The sequence below is a fragment of the Perna viridis genome, chromosome 5 (assembly GCF_037379345.1).
Source record: "Perna viridis isolate PV_CMFRI_1.1 ecotype Kerala chromosome 5, ASM3737934v1, whole genome shotgun sequence".
Taxonomy (NCBI): Eukaryota; Metazoa; Mollusca; class Bivalvia; order Mytilida; family Mytilidae; genus Perna; species Perna viridis.
In genome coordinates this window covers 4,089,887-4,102,246 of record NC_142449.1, presented here as the reverse complement: position 1 = coordinate 4,102,246, position 12,360 = coordinate 4,089,887, and the positions used below count along the sequence as shown (strand labels likewise).

Below are 12,360 nucleotides of genomic sequence, written 5' to 3'. Positions count from 1 at the left end.
TTTAAAAGATTTTAAACAATGTATACTGTTCAAAAGTATGCTAGGGATTGTTATATTTTATAGTTGTTTATCCAAGGCGATCCTTGGAGTGTTATGGAAGTTTTTCAGAGAGACGACATTAAATCTGTCAGTGAACAAAGTCTTTCTCAAAATTGTAACGTAATCGAAAAGATGTTTACTATTCAGTCAGTGCTCAACAGAGTAACATACTTAGGGAAGTCTGACATTGAGAACCGAAAATTTATATGGACACCTGAAAATGTGAAAATGATAGGCTAAAAGTAGAGATAAAAATGTATGTAAACAGTTTGGCAAACATTCGGCAAGCTTTGGCCGTGCACGCGCTAATTAAAAACCAAATGTTTATATTTTTATAGGGTAAAATCAAAGTCTAAGCAAGGTGGTGGTATTATTGTAATGATTAAAAAAACTTTTGAAAAGTTTATTAAGATAGAGACATGTATACTTGATACTATTATTTGGTTGATTATTGACAAAGGTATTGTTACAATTGATAAGAGTTTATATGTTGCTTGTATTTATATACCCCCTGCTAGGTCTAAATATTATAAGAATTATGATTGTGATTTATTTACTGAACTTGAAAGTAGCATCGAACTGTATTCTTACCTAGGTCATGTAATGGTGATTGGTGATACGAACAGTCGGACAGCAACTATGGACGATTACATACGAGGTGATATTATTCATAGAACAATTAGAAACAATATTGAGAATGTGTTTGAGTATAATAATGATATCAATATTCCAGCAAGAATTAATCCCGACGCTAATACGAATGCATTTGGTGCCAAGTTATTGTCGATGTGCAAGGACTCTGGCCTCAGGATAATGAATGGCCGACACCAGAATGGTTATTCTAATGACTTTACTTATTGTGGAGCACAAGGTTTGAGCGTTATTGACTATGTACTTATTCCGTATACATTGTTCTCTATTGTTGACCAGTTTATTGTTTCGAACTTTACCAGTTTTTCCGACCACGCCTTTTTACATTTAGAATTAAAGCTACATATAGAACGTGAATGTCCGGAACAATCCGTGAATAGAGAAAATATTGGTGACAAATCTGTTAAATATCGTTGGAATAATGAGTTAAAGGACCAATGTGCAGAGTGTATTCGCGTAAATATGGACAAAATTAACCAACTGAGTAACGCTATTAGCTTTGAAGATCAGGAATCTTTGGACTGTTCTCTGACTAGCTTTACCAGACATTTTGAGGAAATAATGTCTCCATTTTTCAGAAAGTGTCAAAATACTAACGTTAATTTTGACAACAAACAAATAGACAAACCATGGTTTAACCGTCAATGTAAAGAATTGTATGCAAAGTATATAAACTGTTTGAACATATTTAATCGTGCGAAAAATCCAGGAAATCATTCCAAGTTGAAAGATGCCAAAAAGAAGTATAAAACGCTTGAAAGTCGATTGAAACGTGATTTTATGCGTACCGAGGGTAATATGATGGACTATTTGAGGATAAATAACCCTAAACTGTTTTATTCGAAGTTTCGGAAAACGAATTCTTTTAAAAATGATATATCATTGACAAGATTCTTCGAACATTTTCAAGGTGTTGCAAATCCCGATACGGATATTGAAATTGACTCAGATTTTATGCAGGATATTGTGGAAGACTGTGCCTTTGAGGAGTTAGATAAGCCAATAACAGAAAAAAGAAATCTTGACTGCTATAACTAACTTGAAACGGAACAAAAGTCACGGTATTGACGGAATGTTGAATGAGTACTTTATTGAATTTAAACATATATTTTTGCCTACTCTTATAAAAGTGTTTAATGGAATTCTAACGTCTGGCATTTTCCCTACATCATGGACTATTGCGATACTTGTGCCTATTTTTAAACGTGGAAATACGAATGACCCAAACAATTACAGAGGGATTAGTCTTGTTAGTAACTTTGGTAAATTATTTACCTCAATTTTAAATCAACGATTGATAGAATGGTCTAATACGTTTGATGTGATAACCGATGCACAGTTTGGTTTCCGGCCTGGGTATGGTACAGTTGATGCTATGTTCTCGTTGTCCTCTATTATTTTTAAATCACTTTCATCCAAAAACGATTGTACTGTTGTTTTGTTGATTATACTAAAGCTTTTGACACTGTTCAAAGAGTAATGCTATGGCATAAACTTGCAAATATGGGTATATGTGGTAAATTATTGCAAAGTTTAAAATCAATGTATTCTAATGTAACAATATGTGTACAAGTTAATGGATTCAATTCTGATTTTTTCACAAATGAATTAGGTCTCATGCAAGGAGAGGTTTTGTCTCCTATTTTATTTTCTCTTTATGTCAATGATTGTGAAATGGGTTTTATAAATAGCGACCCAGTACCGATAGAAGTCAAAGAATTAAATTTATTTTTATTAATGTATGCTGATGATATGGTATTATTTTCTGAATCTATACAAGGCCTACAAAATATGCTAGATACTTTATATGATTATACAAATAGATGGGCGTTAAGTGTAAATACTACAAAAACTAAGATTGTTGTATTTAGAAATGGTGGTAGAATAAATGAGGATGAAAAATGGTTTTATAATGGACATGAAATAGAGATAGTAAATAGTTTTACATATCTTGGTGTAATATATAATTATAATGGTAAATATAATGTTCTACAGAAGAAGCTGTCTGAACACGGTAGAAAGGCTGTTTTTGCACTTAGAAGAAATATAAAACTGTTATATTTAAATCATTATACATTATTGTCACTTTTTGATACCTATATTAATAGTATTTTAAGTTATGGATGTGAGATATGGGGTGCACATAAAGCACCAGCTATTGAAAGGGTACATTTAGAATATTGTAAAAATATACTTAAAGTTAAATCTTCTACTAATAATGTAATGGTGTATTATGAATTAGGACGAACACCTTTGATTTATTTTAGGAAATGTAGAATATTTAAGTACTGGTTTAAGTTACTTTCTACCTCTAATTGTATTTTGAAAAAGTGTTATCAAATGTTATATGATGAATTGGAACGTTGCGCAAGTAACAGTAACAACTGGCTGTATTTTATTAAAAATGAATTGTTGCATATTGGTTTAGGTGATATATGGTACAATCAAGCATTTTTTGTAAATGGTGATTTTTGTGATATGTATTTTGAAGTTATCAAGCAACGATTATTTGATAATTGTAAACAGGACTTGGACAGTCAACTAAAAAATTCTGTAAAATGTTTTAACTATCAGTATATGGTTGATAATTTTTGTATGCAATTTTATTTAAGTAAATGTATTCCTGAGGTTTATAAAACTTCTATTACAAAAATACGCCTTAGTAGTCATAATCTCGCTATTGAGAGTGGTAGATTTTATGGTATTTCAAGAGAAAATAGATTATGTCCTCTTTGTAGAAATGATATAGAAGATGAGATGCATTTTATTCTTAAATGTTCTGTATATCATGGTTTTAGAAAATGTCTCATTAAACCTTATTATTGGAAACGTCCATCTATGTATAAATTTATACAATTATTAAGTTCAAATAATATCAAAGATCTGTGTAATCTTGGTAAATTTATATTCAGAGCTATGAAGCTAAGATCTGATTTATTGTGATGTAAGAAGCTCTTTATTTATGTCAACACAACCTTCTGCTATTGTACCTATAGTTGTATATGACTTTGGTAATAAACATAAACACTTTAAAAAAAATATTAAAGTGCTAAATCATCAAGCCAAAACCGTTGGTGAATTTGATTACAACATTATCTAGATAAGATGAAGTATTTTGATTCAATAAAGTTAGTAAGACACCGTAGAATAATACAATGAATATATAAATATTCTGTACTGAATAACAAATAAGATAAACACAATGTTCTCAATTCGATCTGCAACATGAACTTTGCAGTTGGAGTATGGAGTTTGAAGTTGCAAATTTTCACATAATTAAACTATTAATTGTACTAAAATTGTATAATACGGAACAAACATGGCTAACAATACATTTATCAAATCGTTGTTACTGTGTCTATTACTTCTCAGTATGTACAATCTGTAATTAATGTACTGGAATGTCATGGGTATCATTGTCGTCTACCTTATGTCCTAGTGCTTAAATTGGTTGTGATATTTGTGTGATACCTAAACATAAATGTAAAGCAAACTCAAAACGTTATCTATCTTCAATAGAAAAAGCTTAATGAATACATTGAAAAGTACAAGTTTGAGTTAAATATACTTGATACTTTGTGTACTTACTCTAATGAGTATGTGTATGAAATGATAACTGGTGATCTTAAGGTGACCTGCTTAGACAAAGATCTATGTAAATCAAATAGGTTAAAAACTAAGAAATTGTTGTGTTTCGTACAAAGACATAGTTTGTCTTATGCAGATCCTAACCATAGTTTTATAACTAAGAGTAATCAAGGGCACCAAGATTCTAGCGGAAATCAAAAGAATGTAATCCAGGGACAAAGGCCAGACATGGAAAACAGACAAACACAACAAAAAACATAAAATAACATAAAATAACTAAAATAATACATACAAAGTAACGAAAGTAAATGAAGAAGTCGGACTCCACTAAAAACCGGGAGCATGGATCAAGTGCATCGGTAGGTGACCCGTGCAGGTCCGGGTGTCAAAAGAATCGGCCTGCAGCAGCGCTAGGCTTATCGTAAAAGGCGACTTAATAGTGCTCAGGAACCTAGCCGGTGGCTAGGCCCTCTGCCCATAGAGCAAATGAGTTGTGTGCCCCAGGTGGTGGAATGGGGTACCCCTGGCGTGTTGCATGCTGGGGTTGTCAGGCTATAATACGGAAAGTCCGTGTTGGGAAAGATGCCACGTTCCTTGCACGTTGAAGAACCCAGCTGTGGTATTCGATAGGAGTAGGAACCTTTGCTCTCCGCCACAAGAGGCTAAATTGCCCGACCTTACCCATCCCCCTTTTTTTAGTGGTAATCAAAATTTTTCGAAACTATTATCCTTGTGTCCCATCCTTTTTTTTCAATTCATCATCATTTCATGTTCATTGTCTGAATATAGCTGAAATATTGCGCTCGGACGTTAAACCCCAACAATCAATCAATCCATCAATCCACCGGTAGGGCAAGCGTCCTCTGCTTTTCTAGAAACACATGCCGAGTTGTTCATAAAAAGTCAAGTCCGGGGTACAAGAAAAAGGAAAGAAAAACTATGACACGTTGAACAAATCATTTTTCATGGTGCAGATTGATACACGGTAACGAACCACGAGTTCATGATGACGACCATAAAACTTCTGTAGTGATGACTTCAATCTTGTAGCAACATAACCCTGTTCAAGAGGCCTAATTATAAGTAGTCTAGCGCAAAACAAAAAGTTACGGCAAGCTGTGACATAACTTATGATTTGTGATATGAAAACTCCATAATCAGGTGCTGAAGGAATGTTGCCACAGATGAAGATGAAGGAAAAATTGACAATACTGAATGACAAAACATTACGTTTGTCGTATAGTTTGGTCAATAGTTTTCCTATACCATCAATCTCTAAGTGTAAGTTAAGATTTGAGACTGACGTCACAGTGTATGTAGTATCCTTTGTCTCAAGTTATTTGGGGTATATGCGATGTATCAAATCCCCGAAACTGGGATTGTTTAACGATAATACGTCATCTATATAGCGGAAACTGAGATTAAAGGATCTTGGTAAACGATGTTTATTCTTTCGGATCATATCATCTATGAAGCCAGCCTCATAAGAGTGAAGAAGCAACGATGTATAATGTTTTTGAGTCGGGATTTTAACTGAGTGTGGGGAATTGAGTTGAGTTGAAAAATCACAGCTTTAATGCTATTATATTCTGATAATAATCTTGTTTCCAGAAGGTCTTTCGAATTTTTCAGGATCAATATTGAACTAATATCATTACGGGAGAAACAAATGTTGTGGTAGGACTGGAGACCCTCTTTGACAGCTGTGAGTATACATGTTACAAGTTTTGAAAGAGATTTGGTGGTACATTTTGCAGATCAAGCTATGTAGCATGAAGCGTATGATATTTCACATTGTAGTACCGAAATGTTGATATAACAAGCACACTAAGCCGTTCTGGAATGAGTAAGCAGATTTCAGGCGTGTGCAGACTTTGGCGAACGAACAATACCTGAGATATGCCACACAATTCAGCTTGGTGTGATATCCGTTCTGGGAAATGATCAAACACTTTAAAGGAAATCAGTCCTTTGTACATGATAATGATACCTGTAACACTCCTACGACAATATCTATTTGTTTTTCAGACTTCTTCAGTAAGCTATATCTGCCGCAGATGAGTGAACATTTCGACGAGGAGAACAGACAAGTCATAGAAAATGCATATGTTAACATCGTTCATAACACACTAGCAGAAAATCGCGAGCTGCCTGGTGGTCCGATTCTGGAGTGCGAGGTACGTCAAAGAATAGAAAAGTTAAAGTTCAGGAAAGCAGCGGGGTGTAATAAATTCAGCATGAACATTTAAAGTATGGTAACTTTGTCTTGCCGCGATGTTTAATCGTATTGTCGAAATTGGTTATGTACAAATGTATCAGTCGCTTGGAAACTTGGGTATATTGCTCCCATTTACAAAGGTGGAGATAAAGATAAGACAACACCCGATAGCTATAGTCCTTCCAGTTTACTATCGTGTATATTTAAAGTATTTGAAAGCATAATTAAAGATCGATTTATGCGATATGTGTTGGTCAATATGAATTTCCCTACCCCCAACGGCAAAGTTTTGAAATACATATAGGTTGTATAACAGCATTATTTACTAGTAATTTGCCCGAAAATGTCTTAAATAATTTAGGATCCGGTAGTAAAACTTATGTAGCTTTTTTAGATAGCAACAAGCTTTTGATACTGCGTGGAGAAAAGTATTAATGTTTACTGTGTGTATAAGGTGCTGAAGTTGTAAGAGGTAAAATTTGGTCAATAATGAATGATTGTCTTTGTAGTAAGAATCAGTGTGAATCAGGGTTCTTGTAATGGAAGGTGCAAAGACAAAGCGGAGTGCTGTCGGGTCTTCTATATTTGATTTTTATTAATGACTTGTTGTCAGATATGGTTAATGGTAATTGCAAATCTGGACCTTTTCATTTAACAAGCTGATATCTTATTCTAACTGACGATATCTCATGCATCAACACTACTCCGGCAGGTTTCCAAAGAAAGCCAAACGTTTGTTCTAGATACGCATACAAGAGGCGGTTTCGCTTTAATGCTCAGAAATCCTGCATGTTACAATTATCAAATCATCAACGAACTAACCTCTTGGATTATTTATGACACATCCTTAATGACAACAAACCGATATCCGAATGCACGACATTCTTGGGAATTCATTTTGATACCAAAATCGGTTGCTTATCCGAGCGAATTATTCGAGCCTGTATGAAAGGTCACTATACCTTCTTAGCCCTTAGTCGAGTAAGTTCAAGAGAAACTCAGCCTAACGTTCTTTTTAGACTATACTTAAATGTGGCTTTGCCGATCCTTCTCTATGGTTATGAACAGATCTGAAGCAAAGCGACATTCAACAGTTGGATCGGTTCCAACACTTAGTTATGAAAAGAATTCTTAAATTAAAACCTAAAGGGTTTAATCCTGGTTTGCCCACATTTTATTTTACCAATTACCAATTAGTTAAATAAACAAAAAAGACAAAGGGTTTACTGACCATAAAATATTATAGTCTGTTCTAAATAGAAAGGTGTTATATATGTATGTTTCTTTGTGTATGAATATAAAGGATTTTTTGTTTAACTGTATAGTTTATTTTTAATGTATAAATATAAAAAAAAAGATGAATAACACATCTTTATATACTTTAATATTTAATTCATTTGAAGTCAATTACAATTAATTTTAACAATTGATTTTGACTGCAACAACATTGAAAGTAATCTTAACTAATATATTGCATATCAGACATATAATAGCACATATAATGCATGTTTATATTATGGAAACAAAATTAAAGATACATATGTTAAAAACAAAATATATGAAGCACTACAATATATATAGATCATAATAAAACAAGAACATATTCAAAAATATTTCATCAAAATCATACTTACTTCAGGATTTTTAAGGTATTTCATCAAAATTGTATAAATTTTACAAATTAAAATTGAGCATATTTCTAAAGAGTCTGCAAAAGATTTATTATTAAAATGTTTATATTTCACTTCATTCAACAGTAAATTATAGGATTTTTTACAAGATTTTACAGGTAAAATGCAGGTAAATATATACTACAATTCAGAAATAGACTTTAATTGTTAAAACAACATAACCCCTTATGTTTATTTATACAAGTAATTAAAAGTGGGCAAACCAGGATGACACCACCTAAAGCAAGGTTCGTTATATGTCAAAGCCTCCTTGGACTGCATCGAATTTTATCACAAATTGATGAGAGAAAGCTGTATTTCTTATGTTGTATTTCAAAAACTATGAACGTTAAAAACACATTTTCATGGTGATACTTATTCATACTCTAGAACCTTGGTTCCCTTGATTATTCTTATGGACCCGGGACGTAAACAAAGTAAATTTATTCCAGATATTCTTAATTTTTTGTACAAATATGACTTTCATTCGAACATTTTGACCCTTATGATTGAAGGCTTCTTTGTTACCAAAGAACTATGAAATGCAGTTAACGACCACCGAATTTCAACATGGAAACAACGGATTTAGATTTTGAAATTTTCATAATCATTCAAAACAGTGTTAACCATGCCTATTTTAGAAAAAAAAACTGTATCTAAAAGGGAGGTTCGTAATTCATACACTGTTATTGCCCTGGTACTTTTACTAACATGATGCCTGATGGTACACCATTGATGGACATTTCCCGTTCAACCTTTGTAACTTTGTGGTAGATAGATAGATAGATTGATAAATAGATTTTCTTGATAAAATATCAACACATACAACCATGGTGAAGCACATTAAAATATTACAGACATATGATATATGCTTATTTGATTAAAAGTTAAAAAGACTTATTGCATCATATATGTTAAATATCATATGATAATTCATACACAAAATCTGTTTTAAGTAAGTGTAATGATGACTAAAATACCTTTATCCAAAGATGTTTATATCTAATTGGGATAACCCATGAAAGCCACATGGCATATTTCCAATGGCGTCCCGGTGTGTCATACATCTTACTCATTAAGATAAACAGTAAAAAAATATTTCATGACTTAGACAGGTATATATGAAAAATATAAATACACAATACAATTAATTTGATTTTTTCCTGCTAAATATTCCTAACATTGTTTTTGAAATCATTAATATTTTTTTTATATTTTTTTCAAATGATTTAGTAATGAATTCCAAAAAAAATAATACCATTATAAAAGAATGTCATTTCTTGTTGACATTTGATCGGTGGTACCCAAAATTGAACTCACTTTACCGTGTAAAATACTGACGATAATCTCTGACTGTAGTAAAGTTATCCTTTATATAAGGTTGACTTTAAAAAAAAATATTTATGAACATGGTTTAGTGGGAGTTTTCTATCTCTATTTTCTACATTAACTGTTTCTAGAAAAGCAGAGGACGCTTACCCTACCGGTGCACCTGGTCCATGCTCCGAGTTGCTCATTTGTTTTTTTACTTCGTATGTATGATTTTAGTTACTTTATGTTCTTTGCTTTGTATGTCTGTTTTCCATGTCTGGTCTTTGTCCCTGGATTACATTCTTTTGATTACCGCTATAACCTTGGTTCCCTTGATTACTCTTAAAAGAAACCTAAACTATGAAATATTTAACAATCTATTCTAGTTCTAGAACATATATTTTTACGTGTCTATTACATCTGTAATTAATGATGTTAATTTTTATAGATAGAGTCATACCAAGACGAGCACGCATATTCAATCTGACACTGTATGAGAGCTGACAGTAATGTTTTTCTATAATTTTCTTATAAGCATTTACCCTGTCGGTATAAGAACTTCTGTTTAGCATTATGTTTTGGAATAATAGTATTGACAATTATCTCTCCAGAAAGAAGTTTATCAATGTGAAGTCCTAAATATGTCACAATACTTTGTGAAGAAATAGTGTGATTATTGCAGACAAAGTTAAATATGTCTATTTTGAAAGTTTTCGTTTTAAGCCAAATAGAATGCCCTCGTTTTTCCCAAATGTAGAGACAGTTTGTTATCTACTAGCCACTGGCTAAAAGACTCGAACTCTTTACCAAGAAGAGCTGGACTTATATCAGGATTCTTATGTAAAAATAAAATTGTGCTACAGGGTAGATGAGTTCCGAGTGTCAGTGCTGCACTGCAAAGTAGTGAACCCCTTTTGAAATTTTGAGTGACACAGCAGTACATGTGTTTGTTTCAGGTGACACATGGTTTTGGTTTGGTTAAACATAAGGTAAACCATTGAGGATCCTCTGAAAACGAGCAAATTAACGTAGAGAGTAATGGGAATCTGAATTAGTGGTTTGTAGCCTTGTGGTTTTCTGTTTATGATTAAATAAAGACAGAATTCCTGTGCAAAGCAGTGAAAATTTATGTAAAATACGTATATTTATATCAACTTATGTCACGTGCATATTATTCAGTGTGTTGCGCAATTCCATAGAGCTTCGTGATTCGGGCGTGATACATGAGATGTCGACAAATAGAGTCATGTATTCTGCATAACTTCTTTTCAATATCCCTCAGTATTCCTGGACATTGTTTTCCTGATGTGTACTGAAGTCTGATTATTTTTATCATTTTCTTGTAATTTTGATTTGATTTGCCTTTTTTGTGTTTGATTTTTTGTGTTTTTTTATAATTAAAATCTATTATTATTTTCAGAAAATCTCGAATATAGACAAAATAAAAATAAGAATAAATGTATAATGTAATCTTGTATTTTTTTTTACATTTTTATACTGAGGTAGACTTTATCATTGTGATTTTTTTACAATTTCATACTGAGGTAGTCTGTAATTATTGTGACTTTTTTTACCTTTTTATACTGAGGTAGACTGTTATCATTGTGATTATTTGTTCGAAATTAATGTTTACTCATTGAATTGACATGGTTATCATGACATTTCTTTGTCCGTCTTGCAAAATCTTTTGAATAATTTATGGTAGGAAAACCTTTAAATTGACATTACAAAAATGTTTTCAAATCAAAGCAAAACAAAAGAACATCAGGTTCCCCTATGTTCTTTTTATGATGAAGACCACTATTGAATTATACAGACTTATTTCGATTTACTTTAATCATATCTTATAATAAAACTGTTGTTATGAGTTTAATGTAAATACATCTTTGTTTATAGAATTTAAATTTATTTTACATGTTATACTACCGATTTTATACCTGATTCATATTTTATTCATTAGATGAAACCAAAACAATGTTATACATTAAAACTTATCAACTTCAAAATGTTAATCGATGGAAAGGACATTAAAGTTTAATACTATTGAGAATTATTGATCTAAGAAATGACTTGAATTTTGTAAATAAATAAATTATTAATGTTGCTATACTAGTATATTCTTCGTTGTCAATTTCAAAGGGGGTAAGTTTGATTTAATCTTTTTGCTAAACATTACAGTAATTATTAACACTATTTTAACTAATCATCATGATATCTTTTATAGTATAAGGTTTTGTAAGATATGTAAAATGTACGTGTCTGACCAAATAAGGAACGTCCTACAAGTATTTCCCTTTTCCTCTTTTATCTTATATACTGAAACTGTAAATAGTATTAAAATATTCAGACACAACTGTTGTTTTATCATGAAAACCCACCGTCTATAATCTTTTCGTAAAAAAAAATATTTTTCAATAAAATTTTGTGATCGTAAATGAATAATTTCAGGCAGCATATAAGACGTATTATTATAGCTGTTTTTTAAGACAACGATTCTGTATTAAGATGTAAGAATAGTGGCTTCCACCTCTTGTGTACCTAAATTAACGACTGAGATAGGTAAACACCGTTTCATGTAAAGCTGTGGTATTCTTACTGAGCTAGCTATTAGTAATTGCGAGCGTTCTTTAAGTTGATATCTCATTTGTCTATGTGGTTTAGGTATTATGTTGAGAATTTGATGTGTTATTAAATGAATTTTATGGTGCGTTTTTCTTGTTTCAGTTCATTTTTACCTTACATTAAAGAGGGATGGTTTAGGTCTTATAAAACTAAAAATGTCCACAATCAGGAGATGTTGTTCATTAATGTGCCGTTGTGTCGTTATATTACTTTTTACTTTGTTTTGAAGAATAGTCATCGTTCAATTTCCGTGGATTTTAT

General features: G+C 31.9%; 1 protein-coding gene across 1 annotated transcript; it reads left to right on the top strand.

The window, feature by feature from the left end:
- The first annotated feature begins 2,169 nt into the window (after positions 1–2,169).
- On the top strand, positions 2,170–3,633 carry LOC148615658 (uncharacterized). Its single transcript, XM_088581692.1, has one exon. The coding sequence runs from the start codon at positions 2,170–2,172 to the stop codon at positions 3,631–3,633; it is 1,464 nt and encodes a 487-aa protein (XP_088437818.1).
- Positions 3,634–12,360: the final 8,727 nt, after the last annotated feature.

Coding starts and splice junctions, on each gene's coding strand:
- LOC148615658 (XM_088581692.1), top strand. CDS start 2,170: ATGCTATGGCATAAACTTGCAAATATGGGTATATGTGGTAAATTATTG.